The sequence below is a fragment of the Ylistrum balloti genome, unplaced genomic scaffold, assembly GCF_031769215.1.
Source record: "Ylistrum balloti isolate Yb309-2 unplaced genomic scaffold, AGI_CSIRO_Ybal_v1 Utg370086, whole genome shotgun sequence".
NCBI lineage: Eukaryota > Metazoa > Mollusca > Bivalvia > Pectinida > Pectinidae > Ylistrum > Ylistrum balloti.
The window spans coordinates 413,616-435,791 of record NW_026782120.1 but is presented as its reverse complement, the minus strand read 5'-3'; the positions used below and the strand labels follow the sequence as shown (position 1 = coordinate 435,791).

The window sequence follows — 22,176 nt, the reverse complement described above, 5'->3', positions numbered from 1 at the left end:
TCACTACAGATCATACAAAGTGTAGCATTAAAAACTTATTTATAACAAAAGTGATAAACCTATAGCAAAATTAGTCTTTTAATAAAACCGATAATTAAAAACATACGGACATAATTGAATTATGAGCCGAGTACATCCTTGATATTATATTTCTATCAGTTCCGTTCTAGATCCCCACATTTGAGGACTTAACAAACTTTAAAAGGACGAAAAACACACTTCAGGCTCTAAATATCATTGAAGATACAAGATACGACAACCTTTGCGAATCTGAGTAAAATTTTAACACGCAAATAAGCAAAACTCAACGACTCAGGGTAGGATGGTTACATGGTGGGTGTCGGTAATGAAGCAAAAGACGCTTACTATTCCGGAATACATTATATTATTCTCTCTATTCTTTTTAAAAGGGTCTCCGAGTAAATGTTGGTACTTTTCTTTTAAATTTTCAAAAGCCGCTTTTAAATCAAATTAAACTTTTTAACAACAAATTAAACAAATTAAAGAATCTATTTTACAGCAGATGTGAAACAGGTTGTTTAACTTATATTAATCAGTCTTGTTTTGCCAGGATGGATAGCGTGCTAATGGATTTACCACAGAACCACCATAAACTGATTTGGACGATTCTGTGAGGGATTGGTACACTATATATTGTTCATGATTCTTAAACAATGATAAAAAAATTGAATTTACACTAATTCCGATGAAATTATAAAAAAGTACTGAAATCAAATCGCCAATCAATCTCAGCAGTGATATTGTTTACCATCATGTATGTAAAAAAAATCTAAACTTAAAACATTTCCTCAGCCTAGTTTTACTGATAAAACTTCAGGGGAAGTAACTCTAACAGTACATACAGTACAGTAACATAACAAATACATATATATTGTTTGATATCGTTAGATGATTATTTTAGACCTCTCCACAAATTATAATAAACAAACATATTGGCAAAAAACAAGAATAAAAAAGAAACACGAAATCTGTTTCCTACAAGTTTGTTCTCCTTACTCCTACAGGTAAACCAGCTACCTTAACTATTGATTTAAAATCAATCAATATATATTGCTAAATAATTTGATGAGTATATTCTCTTTGTACTACTCAATATATGTTGTATAGTACAATATATTCAGGTGATTGTTGATGGCACGGCACCCAACAACATAATTAGATATCATTATGATTTCAGTACAAGCTGTGTACAGTTTAGTACGCAACATGTTTGAAAGGTATAGAACAGAATTTATCGGTTCAATTGCTTGTAGCGACATCAATGTAATTTCAAACAATGGATATTATAACCTTTAATCTAAATTTAGAATATGAAAGATAACCTGATTGGTCAAATACTAAATAAGGAGGTGTACTTATTCCAATAAATAAGTACATGTCATTTTTTCAAGAATTGAGATTTCAAGAAAAGTCAAGAACGAATCTTTATTCTGAACCTTGTCAACATTCAAATAAGTTTATAATATATGTAAATAAAATGTTGAATACAGAGAGTTTCTGATTAAACCTCTCGGGACTTATCGTGGACCCATAGCGTATCACTGAACCGCCAGATCAAACCTCTCGGGACTTATCGTGGACCCATAGCGTATCACTGAACCGCCAGATCAAACCTCTCGGGACTTACCGTGGACCCATAGCGTATCACTGAACCGCCAGATCAAACCTCTCGGGACTTACCGTGGACCCATAGCGTATCACTGAACCGCCAGATCAAACCTCTCGGGACTTACCGTGGACCCATAGCGTATCACTGAACCGCCAGATCAAACCTGTCGGGACTTACCGTGGACCCATAGCGTATCACTGAACCGCCAGATCAAACCTCTCGGGACTTACCGTGGACCCATAGCGTATCACTGAACCGCCAGATCAAACCTCTCGGGACTTACCGTGGACTCATAGCGTATCACTGAACCGCCAGATCAAACCTCTCGGGACTTACCGTGGACCCATAGCGTATCACTGAACCGCCAGATCAAACCTCTCGGGACTTACCGTGGACCCATAGCGTATCACTGAACCGCCAGATCAAACCTCTCGGGACTTACCGTGGACTCATAGCGTATCACTGAACCGCCAGATCAAACCTCTCGGGACTTACCGTAGACCCATAGTGCATTAATGAACCGCCAGATTAAACCTCTCGGGACTTACCGTAGAGCCATAGTGCATTACTGAACCGCCAGATTAAACCTCTCGGGACTTATCGTGGAGACATAGTGCATTACTGAACCGCCAGATTAAACCTCTCGGGACTTACCGTGGACCCATAGTGCATTACTGAACCGCCAGATTAAACCTCTCGGAACTTACCGTAGAGCCATAGTGCATCACTGAACCGCCAGATTAAACCTCTCGGGACTTACCGTAGAGCCATAGTGCATTACTGAACCGCCAGATTAAACCTCTCGGGACTTACCGTGGACCCATAGTGCATTACTGAACCGCCAGATTAAACCTCTCGGAACTTACCGTAGAGCCATAGTGCATCACTGAACCGCCAGATTAAACCTCTCGGGACTTACCGTAGAGCCATAGTGCATCACTGAACCGACGTCATAAGGTACACCTTTGTCCATGATATCCTGCCACGACAGCCGGACGAAGTCCCCATGTTTGTTATCCATAATGTTTGGTGCCTCGATAATCACGTGGTCGTCTCTGTCTGGTCGTGCCTGCTCGTGCCAAAATCCAATTACGTGACCTAGCTCGTGAGCAATTCGTCCTCTCTAAAACAAACAGAAATAGACATTTAGGCATTATAATTAACGATGTCGATATAGATAATAATATCGTATGCTGATGAAACGATTCGTGGAATTTTGTAATAATATCACACTTACGTAGACACAGCCATCCACAGACACCTTTTGGACATTGTTAGCATTCTCTTTCTTCCCTACATAGGACCAGCACCTGGAAAACACTGTACATATTTACATCGATATATATTACCTATATGTGATAGTGTGGATTTTATCATGTATTTTGTTATATTTACAATTCCCTATGTCTCTATTTTATCTGTTTTATACGCGTCCGTTTGCCGCGTCGAGTTCCGATCCGGTTGGATTACTTTTATCTCACGCTTCGTAAGTGTGTCTGTGAGTGAGTGTTGTGTAGGAGTCACGTGATGTGGTGTAAACCTGTTTGGCTAGGTCACGTGATTGTCTATTTTTGATGTGGTCATTGTTTAAGTTAGTTTTGGCGCGAGTTGGCCAGTGGTGGTCAGCGCGTCGTAATGACCGGACGTATTCCTTTGATCTTGGTATTTTTTATTTGAGTGAGACATTAGAATATAACGCAAGTACCTGAATAAAAATATTAGTTTGATATAATAAGTGATATTGGAAAAGTGATATTTTTAATTGGTTTAATAAGGATAATGTCTGAGATAACTGTATATTTTAGAGTAAAGTGTATTTTTGGACGTAGCCATTGTCCTGATTTTGGGTTGATATTTCAAACTATAAAGATGATTTAAACGAATAATGTTCCACATTGTACTAATCGTATCTTATTTGTACAGGACACAGTACTGAAAAGTGTTTTTGACCTCACATATCTGAAGTAGATATGTTATACATCACATCTGTGTGAGGAAAGCCGCTTCTTGTAGAAGTGGTAGGTACACTGTAGCATCTGTTTCATCATATATTGTTTATTAATGAATGTCATTAATTTGGTAATTTCATGTGAATGTAAAGTATTATGTCATTTATAAATTATTATGGAACTATATTTTAATCGTATGTAATGTATTTCATGTTTTCATGAGTTGTGTAATCCTTGAAAACACGACTATAACATATACTAAAATATCTACTCAGATATAAGCTTGTACATATGATCTAGTTATATAATACTGTAATGTTTATATCCCACTTACATACGCTAATGTGTTAAGTGGAGAGAATTTTCTAAGTTTGTATAACTATTAAAAAAAGATAGGAAATTGAAAACAACCAAAGAAAGAAAGTCAAATGAAAACAGATAAAGCTATTTAAGAAATAAAAAAATTATTTAGAAATGATCTAAAAAGATTTGAAGATCGTGCTAGTCCAATACCCGTTCGGTGTGAACTCGATTGTGACGTTGTTCCGGTTCCCCTGCTCCCACGTGACAGGACCTGACGATCTGTTGAAGTTTAGACACGTGAGATCTTCCCATTCTGCTATTACACTTTCAACATTCTGCTCCATCTGAGGCGCTACAAAGAAAACACAGGATTAGAATCTGGAAAATGCTGAGACAAGAATTTCATATAATGATAACTAGATAAAATTAAAGTTAAAGTTAGCAAAAAGTAGTGTCTCCTTATAAGTAAATATATCAACATTTTTGTCTTAGGATGGGCATGGAAGAAAAAGAAAATACTGTTGTAATTAGTAAATGATTGGAATCTTCAGAATTCTTTTGCTCTTGACCTTAAGGTCAAGGTCACAGTAAACCGACAACAGTGCACTACACATCGATTTTAGATGGTACACATATCCTGCAAGTTTCGCCAAAATGTCTTTAACGATTTAGAGTTATGGCCTGGACAAGAAATAACTAAAAGATTCAGAATCACTGATGCATAACGAGGGAGAGATGTAACGAAACTTGGAAAAAAAATCAAACATTTGGCTAGGAAAAGGAACATCTTCAAGCAGCTAATCAGACAAATAACAGGGATAATAGTTCAATGTTTATAGTTTCTGAACAGAATAAAATAAAAGTACAACAGGGCACATGACAAGGAATGTGTACATCAATACACGTGACAAGGAATGTGTACATCAATACACGTGACAAGGAATGTGTACATCAATACACGTGACAAGGAATGCGTACATCAATACACGTGACAAGGAATGCGTACATCAATACACGTGACAAGGAATGCGTACATAAATACACGTGACAAGGAATGCTTACATCAATACACGTGACAAGGAATGCGTACATCAATACACGTGACAAGGAATGCGTACATCAATACACGTGACAAGTAATACGCGCATATAGAAACGTGACAAGGAACATCAAGACATATGACAAGGGATACGTACATCAAGACACGTGACAAGGAACATGTACATCAATACACGTGACAAGGAATACGTCATAATGACACGTGACTAGCAGTGCGTACATCTCCAAACATGAAAAGGAATACTTACTGTGTTGGCCACCGTAGTAGTAGTAAATAGGCATTTCCCAAAGACTCGTCATGCTTGCAGACATCTTGCGTTTTTGGCGGATTTTTTCGTGTTCGTAGATCGTCTCTGCTTGTTGTGGGGTCAATATTATGTCCATCTCGTAAACATAGTTAACTGTACTCATCAAGTTCCTATGTTCTGGCTGTCGAACAGAGAGTTGGTGGATTGGAACTTTTCGGCTGTTTTAGAGTGAGCTACATATTTCGTGGTAGAATTACATTGTGTAATACAACCAATATCACATTAAAACGCATGACTTGATACAATGAATGATTTATCTATCAAGTTACTGATATTTATCTTAGTTATCTTACCATACCTCCATGTTTGATATATCAACAGTATATCTTTCTCATTTGCTATAATAAGCATACAATTTCTGTTATTATTTAAAATTGTAATTGGTAACATAGGATGGCCGATTGATATGTTATGAGCCTTATATTAAATAGTTTGACTTTTGACCGACATATTGCATTATTTTTCAACATAATCCCCTTCGGTATCTAAACACTTTTGCCAGCGATGTTTAACGGACTCACTGCCACTGTTAAAGAACAGCTTTTCTTGGCCGTTCAAAAGGTCCTCCACTGCATGAATAACGTCATCATCTGACCGGAAGTGGGTACCGGAAATGGCCCTTTTCAGTTTTGGAAATAGATGAAAGTCTTATTGAGCGAGATCAGGCAAAAAGGCGGATGCTCAGTTAATTCAAAGGCACAATCGTTAATGGCAGCCATGGCGATGACAGACTTGTGAAAAGGGACATTGTCCTGGTGGAACAACACACCTTTCCTGAGTTTCTGTTTGCGTTTATTATTTTCTCTTAACTGCATGAGAAGTGATGCGTGATATGTACCTTTGATTGTTTGTCCCTTTTGCAGATAATCTACCATTAGGATACCATCACTATACCATACAACCGCGGTCATTACCTTTCCAGCCTGTCGATCATAACAATATCACGGAATTTATCTGCGATTTTTGGGGTTGTAACAGTGAGAGGCCATCCAGTACAGACGTCATCCTCAAGGCTGCCACGATTCAATCCATCCACCACCTTTACACTGTAGCATATGAAGGGACTAGTCTTTTCTTATGCAAATATTGAATCTCTGCTCTTTCGGCAATTTTGTCCATTTTGCAAACGTCATCTGCCTCGTTAACTTTAGAGTGCTACCTCTTCGACATAAACTCACCAAATGACACCAGTCCTTTGGTACACATCCCTAAATAGTCAGGGAATAGTAGAGCTGAAAATGGACATCCCTGCTTAGTTTCTTCAATACAAGGCTCACAACCTTTCAATCATCATTGAAATTATTCAACTTATCTGTTTATTTACCTGTTTCAGTCCATGTAATTCTTCCATGCGTCTTTCTATCCCTGCCAGAGCTCTCATTACTCTCATCTTGTCTATTAATGATTGTCCGTCCTTAATAGACAGTGGCTGGGTCTGCAAGAACAATAGGATTCACTATCATTTTTTACTTAGTAGTTCACTGAAAACACCAAAGTTCTTGACCTTTCGTGAATTTTCCTCTTCCCCTTCCGAAACGCCTGGTACTTTTTCATGAGTCATGATTTCAACAAAATCTTCAATCCAATTCAAATTCGATAAAATTAGGACAGGTATCAACAAAGGAAATATTGACATATCGAATCTTGAAGAGGTACTCAAAGGTTCCGGTTCCGGAATTGTGACCGTAAATGTTGACTTTGCGGGGGGCGAATGAAAACCGGAAGTCACTTATCGACTTCTGATATCTAGTTTATGTTGAATCGGACATGCTATTGCTAACGTTACTCTACAATGATATCAGAACAGAACATCACTGTACACCTAAAAAGATCAGTAGCGGAAGGAGTTGATAGTTTCGTATTTTTAGAACTCTTCGGTGAGTTTAACATGTGAACATTAAGAATATGTACCTAATTTGGATAAAGATTTACCTATTAATAAAACCATTCTCATGCTCAAGCAGACTTTATTATAATTCGCTTAAATCATATAAAATAATACAAATGTCAGATATAAATATTGAATATAACTTTGACTTAAAGTCCTTTTAAAATTTGTTTAAAATCTTTGCCAAAATCAGTCTTATCTCTTAATTTTAACTTAAACAAGACATAAGACTTGAACACAAAATTCATGCTTGAGCATGAGAACGGTTTCATGGTTACGGGCCCTGGTTTTCTCCAGGTTAAATTTCCTGTCATATTTAGACACCGTTCCTGGTTGCCTTCGGACCAAATACTACACCCATTGATTTTATTCGCTATAACTTGTGAGACAATTATTTCTTCACGCTAAAAGCCGTGTCATAACTATATAAATAATCTGACCCTTGTGCTCAAATGCTAGTTAAAATTAACCAGAGCCACGTGATAAAATTAAAAATTGCTGCTGTTAAAAAAAACCACAGAGCGTTAGAGGCATAAATTAACATTGATAACACTTCAATCTAGACTTCCTCAACAAACAACCAGGTGTAAAATTATAAAGAATGTTTCCAATTCTGTTTGATTCACATTTTTTTTTTTTCACCAACAATTGTTTATCGTAATCAGCATTTGGGTTGGTAAACATGGGCCTGCAGATAACTATGTCCTAGGCTAATGACTGTTACCGGCGGTAGTAAAGTTGGTGTAGAGTTACGTTTTATCATTATAGTTAACTATGTCCTAGACTAATGACTGTTACCGGCGGTAGTAAAGTTGGTGTAGAGTTACGTTTTATCATTATAGTTAACTATGTCCTAGACTAATGACTGTTACCGGCGGTAGTAAAGTTGGTGTAGAGTTACGTTTTATCATTATAGTTAACTATGTCCGAGACTAATGACTCTGTTACCGGCGGTAGTAAAGTTGGTGTAGAGTTACGTTTTATCATTATAGTTAACTATGTCCTAGACTAATGACTGTTACCGGCGGTAGTAAAGTTGGTGTAGAGTTACGTTTTATCATTATAGTTAACTATGTCCTAGACTAATGACTGTTACCGGCGGTAGTAAAGTTGGTGTAGAGTTACGTTTTATCATTATAGTTAACTATGTCCTAGACTAATGACTGTTACCGGCGGTAGTAAAGTTGGTGTAGAGTTACGTTTTATCATTATAGTTAACTATGTCCTAGACTAATGACTGTTACCGGCGGTAGTAAAGTTGGTGTAGAGTTACGTTTTATCATTATAGTTAACTATGTCCTAGACTAATGACTGTTACCGGCGGTAGTAAAGTTGGTGTAGAGTTACGTTTTATCATTATAGTTAACTATGTCCTAGACTAATGACTGTTACCGGCGGTAGTAAAGTTGGTGTAGAGTTACGTTTTATCATTATAGTTAACTATGTCCTAGACTAATGACTGTTACCGGCGGTAGTAAAGTTGGTGTAGAGTTACGTTTTATCATTATAGTTAACTATGTCCTAGACTAATGACTGTTACCGGCGGTAGTAAAGTTGGTGTAGAGTTACGTTTTATCATTATAGTTAACTATGTCCTAGACTAATGACTGTTACCGGCGGTAGTAAAGTTGGTGTAGAGTTACGTTTTATCATTATAGTTAACTATGTCCGAGACTAATGACTGTTACCGGCGGTACCGGCGGTAGTTTTATCATTATAGTTAACTATGTCCTAGACTAATGACTGTAGAGTTACGTTTTATCATTATAGTTAACTATGTCCTAGACTAATGACTGTTACCGGCGGTAGTAAAGTTGGTGTAGAGTTACGTTTTATCATTATAGTTAACTATGTCCTAGACTAATGACTGTTACCGGCGGTAGTAAAGTTGGTGTAGAGTTACGTTTTATCATTATAGTTAACTATGTCCTAGACTAATGACTGTTACCGGCGGTAGTAAAGTTGGTGTAGAGTTACGTTTTATCATTATAGTTAACTATGTCCTAGACTAATGACTGTTACCGGCGGTAGTAAAGTTGTAGAGTTACGTTTTATCATTATAGTTAACTATGTCCTAGGCTAATGACAAATAAAGGCGGTAGTAAAGTTGGTGTAGAGTTACGTTTTATCATTATAGTTACTGTAATGACTGTTACCGGCGGTAGTAAAGTAAGAGTTACGTTTTATCATTTAACTATGTCCTAATGACTGTTACCGTGGTAATCATTATAGTTAACTATGTCTGTTACCGGCGGTAGTAAAGTTGGTGTAGAGTTACTTACGTTTTATCATTATAGTTAACTATGTCCTAGACTAATGACTGTTACCGGCGGTAGTAAAGTTGGTGTAGAGTTACGTTTTATCATTATAGTTAACTATGTCCTAGACTAATGACTGTTACCGGCGGTAGTAAAGTTGGTGTAGAGTTACGTTTTATCATTATAGTTAACTATGTCCTAGACTAATGACTGTTACCGGCGGTAGTAAAGTTGGTGTAGAGTTACGTTTTATCATTATAGTTAACTATGTCCTAGACTAATGACTGTTACCGGCGGTAGTAAAGTTGGTGTAGAGTTACGTTTTATCATTATAGTTAACTATGTCCTAGACTAATGACTGTTACCGGCGGTAGTAAAGTTGGTGTAGAGTTACGTTTTATCATTATAGTTAACTATGTCCTAGACTAATGACTGTTACCGGCGGTAGTAAAGTTGGTGTAGAGTTACGTTTTATCATTATAGTTAACTATGTCCTAGACTAATGACTGTTACCGGCGGTAGTAAAGTTGGTGTAGAGTTACGTTTTATCATTATAGTTAACTATGTCCTAGACTAATGACTGTTACCGGCGGTAGTAAAGTTGGTGTAGAGTTACGTTTTATCATTATAGTTAACTATGTCCTAGACTAATGACTGTTACCGGCGGTAGTAAAGTTGGTGTAGAGTTACGTTTTATCATTATAGTTAACTATGTCCTAGACTAATGACTGTTACCGGCGGTAGTAAAGTTGGTGTAGAGTTACGTTTTATCATTATAGTTAACTATGTCCTAGACTAATGACTCTGTTACCGGCGGTAGTAAAGTTGGTGTAGAGTTACGTTTTATCATTATAGTTAACTATGTCCTAGACTAATGACTGTTACCGGCGGTAGTAAAGTTGGTGTAGAGTTACGTTTTATCATTATAGTTAACTATGTCCTAGACTAATGACTGTTACCGGCGGTAGTAAAGTTGGTGTAGAGTTACGTTTTATCATTATAGTTAACTATGTCCTAGGCTAATGACTGTTACCGGCGGTAGTAAAGTTGGTGTAGAGTTACGTTTTATCATTATAGTTAACTATGTCCTAGACTAATGACTGTTACCGGCGGTAGTAAAGTTGGTGTAGAGTTACGTTTTATCATTATAGTTAACTATGTCCTAGACTAATGACTGTTACCGGCGGTAGTAAAGTTGGTGTAGAGTTACGTTTTATCATTATAGTTAACTATGTCCTAGACTAATGACTGTTACCGGCGGTAGTAAAGTTGGTGTAGAGTTACGTTTTATCATTATAGTTAACTATGTCCGAGACTAATGACTGTTACCGGCGGTAGTAAAGTTGGTGTAGAGTTACGTTTTATCATTATAGTTAACTATGTCCTAGACTAATGACTGTTACCGGCGGTAGTAAAGTTGGTGTAGAGTTACGTTTTATCATTATAGTTAACTATGTCCTAGACTAATGACTGTTACCGGCGGTAGTAAAGTTGGTGTAGAGTTACGTTTTATCATTATAGTTAACTATGTCCGAGACTAATGACTGTTACCGGCGGTAGTAAAGTTGGTGTAGAGTTACGTTTTATCATTATAGTTAACTATGTCCTAGACTAATGACTGTTACCGGCGGTAGTAAAGTTGGTGTAGAGTTACGTTTTATCATTATAGTTAACTATGTCCTAGACTAATGACTGTTACCGGCGGTAGTAAAGTTGGTGTAGAGTTACGTTTTATCATTATAGTTAACTATGTCCTAGACTAATGACTGTTACCGGCGGTAGTAAAGTGGTAGAGTTACGTTTTATCATTATAGTTAACTATGTCCTAGACTAATGACTGTTACCGGCGGTAGTAAAGTTGGTGTAGAGTTACGTTTTATCATTATAGTTAACTATGTCCTAGACTAATGACTGTTACCGGCGGTAGTAAAGTTGGTGTAGAGTTACGTTTTATCATTATAGTTAACTATGTCCTAGACTAATGACTGTTACCGGCGGTAGTAAAGTTGGTGTAGAGTTACGTTTTATCATTATAGTTAACTATGTCCTAGACTAATGACTGTTACCGGCGGTAGTAAAGTTGGTGTAGAGTTACGTTTTATCATTATAGTTAACTATGTCCTAGACTAATGACTGTTACCGGCGGTAGTAAAGTTGGTGTAGAGTTACGTTTTATCATTATAGTTAACTATGTCCTAGACTAATGACTGTTACCGGCGGTAGTAAAGTGGTAGAGTTACGTTTTATCATTATAGTTAACTATGTCCTAGACTAATGACTGATACCGGCGGTAGTAAAGTTGGTGTAGAGTTACGTTTTATCATTATAGTTAACTATGTCCTAGTAATGACTGTTACCTAGTAAAGTTGGTGTAGAGTTACGTTTTATCATTATAGTTAACTATGTCCGAGACTAATGACTGTTACCGGCGGTAGTAAAGTTGGTGTAGAGTTACGTTTTATCATTATAGTTAACTATGTCCTAGACTAATGACTCTGTTACCGGCGGTAGTAAAGTTGGTGTAGAGTTACGTTTTATCATTATAGTTAACTGTTACCGGCGGTAGTAAAGTTGGTGTAGAGTTACGTTTTATCATTATAGTTAACTATGTCCTGACTAATGACTGTTACCGGCGGTAGTAAAGGATGAAACAACTTACGTTTTATCATTATAGTAACATGTCCGAGACAATGACTGTTACCGGCGGTAGTCCTAGTTTTAAGGATGAAACAAATGACTGTATGATAAAGCAAATAACATCACTGACGAGTCCTAGAAGGATGAAACAACTGTATGATATAACATCACTGACGAGTCCTAGAAGGATGAAACAACTGTATGATATAACATCACTGACGAGTCCTAGAAGGATGAAACAATTAACAACTGTGATTATGAAGGATGTAACATCACTGACGTCCTAGAGTAATGACTGTTACCGAAGGATGAACGTTTTACATTACTGTATGATAATAACTGTTACCGGCGGTACATCATGATGTAACATCACTGACGAGTCCTAGAAGGATGAAACAACTGTGTGATGTAACATTCCTTGTGCATCTCTATTGTACTTATCTCTAAATTTGTTTTGAAAGGAGATGTTCACTTGTGTGTGTTTTTTGGGATTTTTTTTACAATCTTTGGCTCCACTGTTACTAATTCTAAATTTGTGTTGAAAGGAGATATTCACTAGTGTATCCTTGTAGAATTTAAAACAAAGTGTAAAATTTCATATCTGTGAACAAGTACCAGAAGGATTGACTGATAAAAGTATGGAATTCTGAAATAAGGACAGATCAATAGATTTACACCAGTAACATATGTCCATGTGTTCTCAAACGTTGTCCACATACACGTGTAATCGCCCTATCGCGCTGACGCCGGTGGGGATGGGTCAGTGATGTGCCGAATGCCACTGTGACATCAGCCCGAATCTAATCCTCTATCTGCCACAATATTTTACTGTATTTCCGTTGTACATTTTTATCATTGGTGTCAACAACTTAGGCAGTTAGCTTCACTGACAAGTCCTACAGGACGCTCATCAATTCCTTATCTATCTGTACTGTAGTTTAAAACATGTCTGGAGAGGTGTTATTCACTTGTGTGTCTTTTGTACAATCTGACAATATATTCTATAATATACAAAGAAAGTATTGAACAGTGAACAGGTATCATCTACCTGACACTATTTTACAGCGAGAGGTACATGTATATATCATATTGTGACCTGAACAGTACTTTATCTAGGATATATAATTCACACGTGTTATGATTCTGGTAAAAAAACTACATGTATAGAATATTTCAATATCGTTTTCCTACAAAATATTATCTTGTTAGATAGATCGTGTTGAAATAATGCTTCAGAATAAACAAATAGTCGATCGAAGAACACGACCTTACAGACGTTAACACGAGCTGCGCGTGACCTGGTGTTGTACTAATACAATCAGTATAACCTCCTTAGTAAGCCTTGCCAACGTGTGTAATTCTGTATTTACATGCAGCGACATTTAGGCGGGGAATTAACAGCGTTATTTATAAGGAACTGTATAATTATGATAAACAGTGTGTTTAACAAAAACATACTCCATCTCTTACGTACTAAACATGGCACATGTCACATAAGGAATGACCTATTATCTACAGTATTGTATTAGATATGTCCGTAGTAAGATGTGCTATTATCCTCTAATGAATGGATCTCTGAGCGGCATTTGAATTGTAAAATATGACAGATGATGTAACTGTAGTAGCAATTCATTAGCTGATGGAAAACATTCATACTTAAAACAATTCTTAGAAATATTTATTACAATATATCAATACAGGTCAACAACAATGAAAAAACCCACCAGGCATCAAACACTTTAACTAAACTAATATCAAAATAGTTGACATTGTCTCTACATCTGCAGGCTAATTTCGTCATGAAATATCGTATTTGGACAATATTCATCAAAGTGAAAAATGACTTATTACAGCTTGCATATGTTAACATTCATGTTCTGAACCTAAGATTAATTACAGGTGCCAGCTATCCCATTCACTCAGACACAGCTACGTACAAATTGCCTGATGTATGAAAATGACGAAGTTTCTATAATCATGGCACTTTTACTCTTCCCCGTCTAGATTGTCACTTTTCTTTCGATCATTTTGGATTTTCCTCAGTCGCCTCAAAAGGCTTCAAAATGTCGGCCCTGAGACCTGGAAGGACTGAACCGCTGTATGATACAGCTCAATTCATTGTATGACTGCTGTATCTAACTCTAAATTAATTAAAGGTGTCCTTCACTTGTGTTTTTTTTGTACAATCTCTAGCATTTTTAATGAATTCGAAATAAATGCTAAATGTATTACAGTATAGGGCTACAAATATTACCATATAAAATACTACATCCTTATATACACATAAGGAAGCGTTCTGGTCTGTACGTCGAGTTATCAATGAAATCTACAACACATGACGAGTGTTCACCTATGTCTGGAATATGTCATTTAGGGGTCATGACCCGTACAATTTATTGGACATTCGCGGTAGCCGTCATGCCAGCCGATCACAATAACGCAGTTTTGATCATTGTCGCTTGTATCAATAATAACAAATCGAGTCATTATTTTAACGACTTCCTGCTTCGTGCAGGAAGGAGGGGTGTGTCATGATTTGTTCATAGTGCAGGAAATGTTGCATATTGAAACCCAACATGTTTGTTTTATCGAATCAGTACACGCAGAGTTTGTGAAGATTAAACATAAACAGTAAAATCAATATATAGACTAATATCACGTAAGTATAATGTGCATCATTCTTTAAGTTTCAGAAAATAATTTATTCAAACTTCAATTTCATTCTGATGTTCATTTCAGTCTGTCAGCAATTAATCAAAAACATCTGTTCTAAATTATAAAGGAAAAAAACGAAAAACAAAAATATACATTCTACATTATGGCAGCCTATTTTTCACATATTAAAATGATTGTACAACGCCTCAGGCACGTGTCTATTTCACGTTGATATTGGAAACCCTATAATGAATTGCACTGATTAATTTACTATGAAATGGAAGGTTTTCTCCTGGGCTGGAAAACACATCAGTAATAACATTATCATAGCTATACATATCGATGGTATATATCTATGTATAAATAGTTGCTAGCACCTTCCTTTCACACTGGCGACCGAGGTTCGATTGCCTGGTAAATGTCGGAAATGGGTTTCGGTTCAAATACTGTATGCTACTGTGTATCTTAAATATTTGCCATTCATAATAAGATTAGTTATATTAGCAGGAATAGTTGTTTCAAGCACAATGCTTACTCCTAGATACACAGAGCTAGTCATTATGGAAGTAGTTGTAAGGACAACATGCTTTGTATCACTTTTTCTTCTCTCTCTTTTTCCAAGCCATTTACATTTTTGATTGATCACGATTTACATGACAGGGGTCGTCGATGAACCATATGACGCTTACCCTTAAGGAAAATCTGGTCTTATTATCTTTGTACTTTTTCAGAAATTTCCGTGTAAATATTTTTATTGTTCATAATCTGTTCTGGTACTATCGAATATGAGATTGAATGGAGATTTTGCTGTCATGGCCTGCTTTTATTTTGAATTTTGACATGAATTTGATTCATTATCAAGCTAAAACAAGTGACCGCATAACTTTCGGTGTCATTATAGTATTGTTCTGTGATACGTCATGCTATCCTACCCGGGTTATGACATTTCAGTGTGATACGTCATGCTATCCTACCCGGGTTATGACATTTCAGTGTGATACCTCATGCTATCCTACCCGGGTTATGACATTTCAGTGTGATACCTCATGCTATCCTACCCGGGTTATGACATTTCAGTGTGATACCTCATGCCATACTACCCGGGTTATGACATTTCAGTGTGATACGTCATGTTATCATACCCGGGTTATGACATTTCAGTGTAATACGTCATGATATCCTACCCGGGTTATGACATTTCAGTGTGATACGTCATGTTATCATACCCGGGTTATGACATTTCAGTGTAATACGTCATGCTATCATACCCAGTTTATGACATTTCAATATGATACGTCATGCTATCCTACCCGGGTTATGACATTTCAGTGTGATACGTCATGCTATCCTACCCGGGTTATGACATTTCAGTGTAATACCTCATGCTTTCATACCCAGTTTATGGCATTTCAGTGTGATACGTCATGCTATCCTACCCGGGTAAGGCGTTTCAGTGCGATACGTCATGCTATCCTACCCGGGTTATGACATTTCAGTGCGATACGTCATGCTATCCTACCCGGGTTATGACATTTCAGTGTGATACGTCATGTTATCATACCCGGGTTATGACATTTCAGTGTAATACGTCATGCTATCATACCCAGTTTATGGCATTTCAGTGTGATACGTCATGCTATCCTACCCGGGTTATGACATTTCAGTTTAATACGTCATGCTATCCTACCCGGGTTATGACATTTCAGTGTAATACCTCATGCTTTCATACCCAGTTTATGGCATTTCAGTGTGATACGTCATGCTATCCTACCCGGGTTATGACATTTCAGTGTAATACGTCATGCTATCCTACCCGGGTTATGACATTTCAGTGTAATACGTCATGCTATCCTACCCGGGTTATGACATTTCAGTGTAATACGTCATGCTATCATACCCAGTTTATGGCATTTCAGTGTGATACGTCATGCTATCCTACCCGGGTTATGACATTTCAGTGTAATACGTCATGCTATCCTACCCGGGTTATGACATTTCAGTGTAATACGTCATGCTATCCTACCCGGGTTATGACATTTCAGTGTAATACGTCATGCTATCATACCCAGTTTATGGCATTTCAGTGTAATACGTCATGCTATCCTACCCGGGTTATGACATTTCAGTGTAATACGTCATGCTATCCTACCCGGGTTATGACATTTCAGTGTAATACCTCATGCTTTCATACCCAGTTTATGGCATTTCAGTGTGATACGTCATGCTATCCTACCCGGGTTATGACATTTCAGTGTGATACGTCATGCTATCCTACCCGGGTAAGACATTTCAGTGCGATACGTCATGCTATCCTACCCGGGTAAGGCGTTTCAGTGCGATACGTCATGCTATCCTACCCGGGTTATGACATTTCAGTGCGATACGTCATGCTATCCTACCCGGGTAAGGCATTTCAGTGTGATACGTCATGCTATCCTACCCGGGTTATGACATTTCAGTATGATACATCATGCTTTCATACCCAGGTGATGACATTTCAGTGTGATACGTCATGCTATCCTACACGGGTTATGACATTTCAGTCTGATATGTCATGCTATCCTTCCCGAGTTATGACATTTCAGTGTGATACGTCATGCTATCTTACCCGGGTTATGACATTTCAGTGTGATACGTCATGCTATCCTACCCGGGTTATGACATTTCAGTGTAATACGTCATGCTATCCTACCCGGGTTATGACATTTCAATATGATACGTCATGCTATCCTACCCGGATTATGACATTTCAATGTGAGACGTCATGGTGTCCTACCCGGGTTATGACATTTCAATATGATACGTCATGCTATCCTACCCGGGTTATGACATTTCAGTGTGATGGCACTGTAAATCTTAAGTCGACTGATTATTCTTCAAATGACCCTTAATTTTGTGACGGCGTTTAGTCAAAACGTAACCAGGAAAATGAGCAAAGAAGACATATTGAGACATGCATACAAAACTCATTTTGTTAAATTAAGGAAAGTTATATCTTAAAGATATTATCATAAATGTACGGACCTATCTAAATATAGTTTGTCTATAGATTCACCCCAATAGTTCAGTAATGATAATAATAACATAGTCAACATAATCATAATCCAAAATTAGATTCAATAAAACTTTGGGTAAATGTAAACGGATACCATGAAAAGAGGAGAGTAAGCACAGTTTGCTTCATCGACAACGGTTAAAGCAAATAAGTTCATGTCACTTTATCAACAAGTACACTAACGTTAATTTAATTTGACGTCACTATGAATAATTATGTAAACGTTGATATGATATCAGAATCACAACGAGATAAATATAACTGAATCTACACCACGATTACACTAATAATGCAACCCTGCTATTATAAGGCTCCTCTCCGCTTATGTATACACCAATCCTAGCTTCTTACACGATTCTAACAATTAATTGGACTACTGCTTATTGGTGTAACGGTGGTAAAATTGATGTATTATTTGATGGAAGTTTTTAGAAAGGTCGACTTGTATTGTAAGATAGAGCGATGGCTGTTTATATCCTCTTCCGGCAGGTCGTCTATAAAACCTGTCAACCTCTGTACAAATGTCCGCGTATTGAGTAGAATAAGAATGAGCTGAGAACGTAGACCCTGATATGTTAAGTCGGCTTGGAATAGTTATTAGTCAGTAAATGTTCCTAAAGTCCACCATTACAGATTAACAACGTGCATCTAACAGTGATAGGAACTTTATTTATTTTTAAAGTGATATGCTGTAAATATGACGTGCTTTTTTCCAATGGTGATATAACTATTGTAGTTTTGACCAATCAGATAAGTGTTTTCTAATCACTGCATTTAGATTGACCGATTTATCCGTTCGCACTCGCAGAGAATATAGATATTTTCTATTACTCATTAAATCTGATAAAATACTCCCTTATACATATTCAACAGGTAAGTGCTTTATAAATGTACAAAAAAGATAAGAAGATATCAACATGTCAACATAAACATGATTCAAACTCAAATTCCATGAAACTAGGACAAGATCTGAACAAAAGGAAGATTTACACGGAGACTCATGAAAAGGTATAAGAATAGGACCACATGTTCCTGAATAGTGAGCGTTTACTGCTTCATCATGTTAACCTTCGTCAATCCAAGTAAGTAATATTTCGTTCTCAAATGAGAATAAGATTTAAAACAATGGAATCAACAGGCAAACTAATAAGCACCAGCTTTATATTCCACTAAGAAATAAAATATTTCCCAATCTCATCATTGTGACGACCATAACACTTCCACAAAATCTTCATCAACCTGCATGTTTTACAAAGTTTATTGAAGTCTTACACTTAAATAACATCGTCTATCTTATAATTGCAACATCACTGTGCATTAATGTTTGTATCACTAAATCTTATAACTGAAAGGACACATTTCAGTGGAATGAAGTCAACAAGGATCATTTCGAAAATTTAATTAGGATTTCACCATAAAGAACAAACAATAAATAAATATGTATTTCACAGTGTGAAGGTGATTAAAAACACCGCCATACAAAGTTTTTTACTCATCGAAAATTCAATTAAATTTCTGTGTGCGATATGAAGACGGACGTGTTAGATGCTCGTTAGTTGGTTTCCACTGTTGTTTACCTTGTTCTCATTTGAGAACATGATATCATTGACATGGATTGACCTAGATTTACGTTCCTAGTGTCATCAATGAAGCAGAAGACGCTCACACTTCCAGAACACCTGGCCTTATACTCCTTGTGCTTTTTCAGGAATCTGCATATAATTATTTCTTTTGTTCATTTTGTGCTTGTTTCATTGAATTAGAGTTTGGATAATCATTATACCGACATGTTGGTATTTTCTTTTTGTTTTTATTACGATTAAAAAGACACTACCATAATCCACTATCGAATACCATTGCGAAACATTCAGATATTTAAACAAATGCTATAGTAATTTTTCTCTAAGATTTGGAACTAGAACAATTGCGGACTGTCATTAGGCATTTTTACATAAAACAAGCGAAAATCGTTATCCTAGGTACAGGAAGTTAGTCGTGTTTTACCTTGTATAGCAATCTTTTCTGTCAAAATTGTCACGTAATGTGCTTAATATGCTTAATTACTTAAATGACAAATGACAAGGAAAATCAAAAACCGCCCTCACAAGCTATCTTTCATTGTTGAACAATTCATCAAACATATGCCTAGATAAATATACCATTTATGTCATTCAACGTGAGCATTATAATTATACTTTCTAAATTATTACTGCTGTAGATGTACTAGCTTTACATATCGGTCAAATTAAACCATTTCATTTTCCTACAAGATTATCACTAAATTTCTCGGCTGCATTGCTGATATAGAAGGCATTCAATCAAGAGATTTACCTGTAATGTAGGTAATTAAAGATTATGCAACGTTGACTAGTTTCTTTTATCTTACCAACAAGCTGTCTGAATTGTGATGGGTTTAAAGAGCAAATAACGCTTCATTCATAAAGAAGAAAACTTAATAGTTCACGGTCAGTAAGATGATACACTTCGTTAGTTGGAATAGCAGCAAATTTACTGAGATTTACATGGCTGGTGTCGTTAATGAAACAGAAGACACCTACTCTTCCGGAACACCTTGTCTTATTCTCCTTGTAATTATTAAGACTGTAAATCTTTCTTTTGTTCATATTTGGCCAATCTATAGAATTTGAGTTTGAATTAGGATTCTGTTAACATGTTGTTGTTTTTTTATTTGTTTTTACATGAAGTCAATAGTCTAAACAGTGGAACAGTGTCATATCTGATAAAGTCAACAGTGAACATTTTGTTTCAAATGAAGTAAATTATGTTAACTTAAACCCCTTCACGTTGAGTTTATCAGTAATTCATACATGAACAACTGTATGCGTTTTATTCTCCAAGGTCTCCAATTCTATTTGTCCGCTCTATATAGACAGTTCTCGACATCTCTACCATGTACGAATGTATCAAGGTTTTCTAACGCTAAGGTTGTACATATTACACATTATCCTCAGTACACTTCTGTCATCAATCATCATATCCTTCATCGGTGACCTTTTTTTATATCTACAAGACTTACCAAATGTTACATATTTGTGTTTGTAAACAAGACTTACCAAATGCTACATATTTGTGTTTGTAAACAAGACTTACCAAATGCTACATATTTGTGTTTGTAAACATTGTTTTTGTTACCCCATACAAATACTAGCCGGTCATTATAAATACCTATCTCTACCTATATGACTTTTCACTGGCGTTGACGCTCTATTTCTGTACCGACGTAACATCGCTGGAGTATACTTTCATTATAAGATGTACCTATATATAACTTAACACTTCTGAAAGTCTCCCAAAATACCTCTAATAATCCCACTTACCTACCGTAACCAGAGGGAAATCGTTACACTTCAGCAATTCGTATGTGTACAATAAAGGCATTCGATTGGCTGTTTCAATAAGGAAGATAACTTCCCCAAGATTTGGGGAATTACCATCTCCCCCATACGTTGTCAATCTAATAAATTAGTTGGTTTGATATATCATTCATAACACCTGATCATAAAGGTGATATATTCAAATATACATGACAAATTGTACTTTACATTATTTCGAACAAGTTCCTTTTTGGGTTGAACGCATAAATATGACATTTTATTGACACAACGAAAGATAACCCTAATCCCAAAGGTACGACTTAATACATCATACACCCTGTATGTTTACATACAAACGTAAGCGGGGAAGTATTATATTTTTGATCATAAAAGCTTTCTTTGATTGTTGAGTTTATAGCCCAATCAACATCCTGGGTCAATTAAGATGGGGTTCACTTGAAGTAGCCGGTGGCTCTTTCATTGAACATAATACGGAAGGCTAATCATATGTTATACAAGTTAATTGAGGCAATTTATCTTTTATAAAGAACCGCCATACACCCTATTGAACACCGGGTACATTTCCATAGATATCCAAGTACAAAGTGCAATATTTTCTAACATAACCGTAACAACACAGATTGCTCAATCTTTCAGTTTCATAAGAAATACAAATCGCATCTGGTAGGGGTTACCGAGGTGACGTTATTCATCACTTTAACCGTCTGAGTTATCACCGCCTCTTTCACCAATGAAGATTATCAAGATTAGATTTTCAGTGTATGTCATGACATCATTGTGTCAAACTGTCCTTAGTTATACTAATGGGGGAAATGTTCTATTAACATGACTCCAGCATATCCACTGAAACAAACCGTGTCCCGATTTAGCCAGGTTTCTAGGTACTTCTGCATTTAAAGAACAGTTTATCACGAAACTGTCGACTGTCTTATCAAGTCACTCACATCCAGACGAATAAGCTAATCACATAAATAGCATTACATATTGTCGTGGGGATCTGTTTCTCACCGGTTCCTTGATACTTCATTTTGTAGATAAATCTTCATCAGTAACTCGTACTTTAATCCATGTCAATTTT

At 36.5% G+C, this 22,176-nt stretch overlaps 1 protein-coding gene across 1 annotated transcript in view; it reads right to left on the bottom strand.

Annotated features, from left to right (window-relative positions):
* The window catches only part of LOC132549893 (zinc metalloproteinase dpy-31-like), a 41,568-nt gene that overhangs the window by 10,434 nt on the left and 8,958 nt on the right, over positions 1–22,176 (bottom strand). Inside the window, exons 3-7 of the mRNA XM_060213867.1 lie at positions 6,574–6,684; positions 5,190–5,370; positions 4,093–4,234; positions 2,868–2,940; positions 2,550–2,753 (exon numbers count right to left, since the gene is read on the bottom strand). Of these exons, the coding sequence (XP_060069850.1) occupies positions 2,550–2,753; positions 2,868–2,940; positions 4,093–4,234; positions 5,190–5,370; positions 6,574–6,684 (711 nt within the window). The remainder of the gene's footprint in view (positions 1–2,549; positions 2,754–2,867; positions 2,941–4,092; positions 4,235–5,189; positions 5,371–6,573; positions 6,685–22,176) is intronic.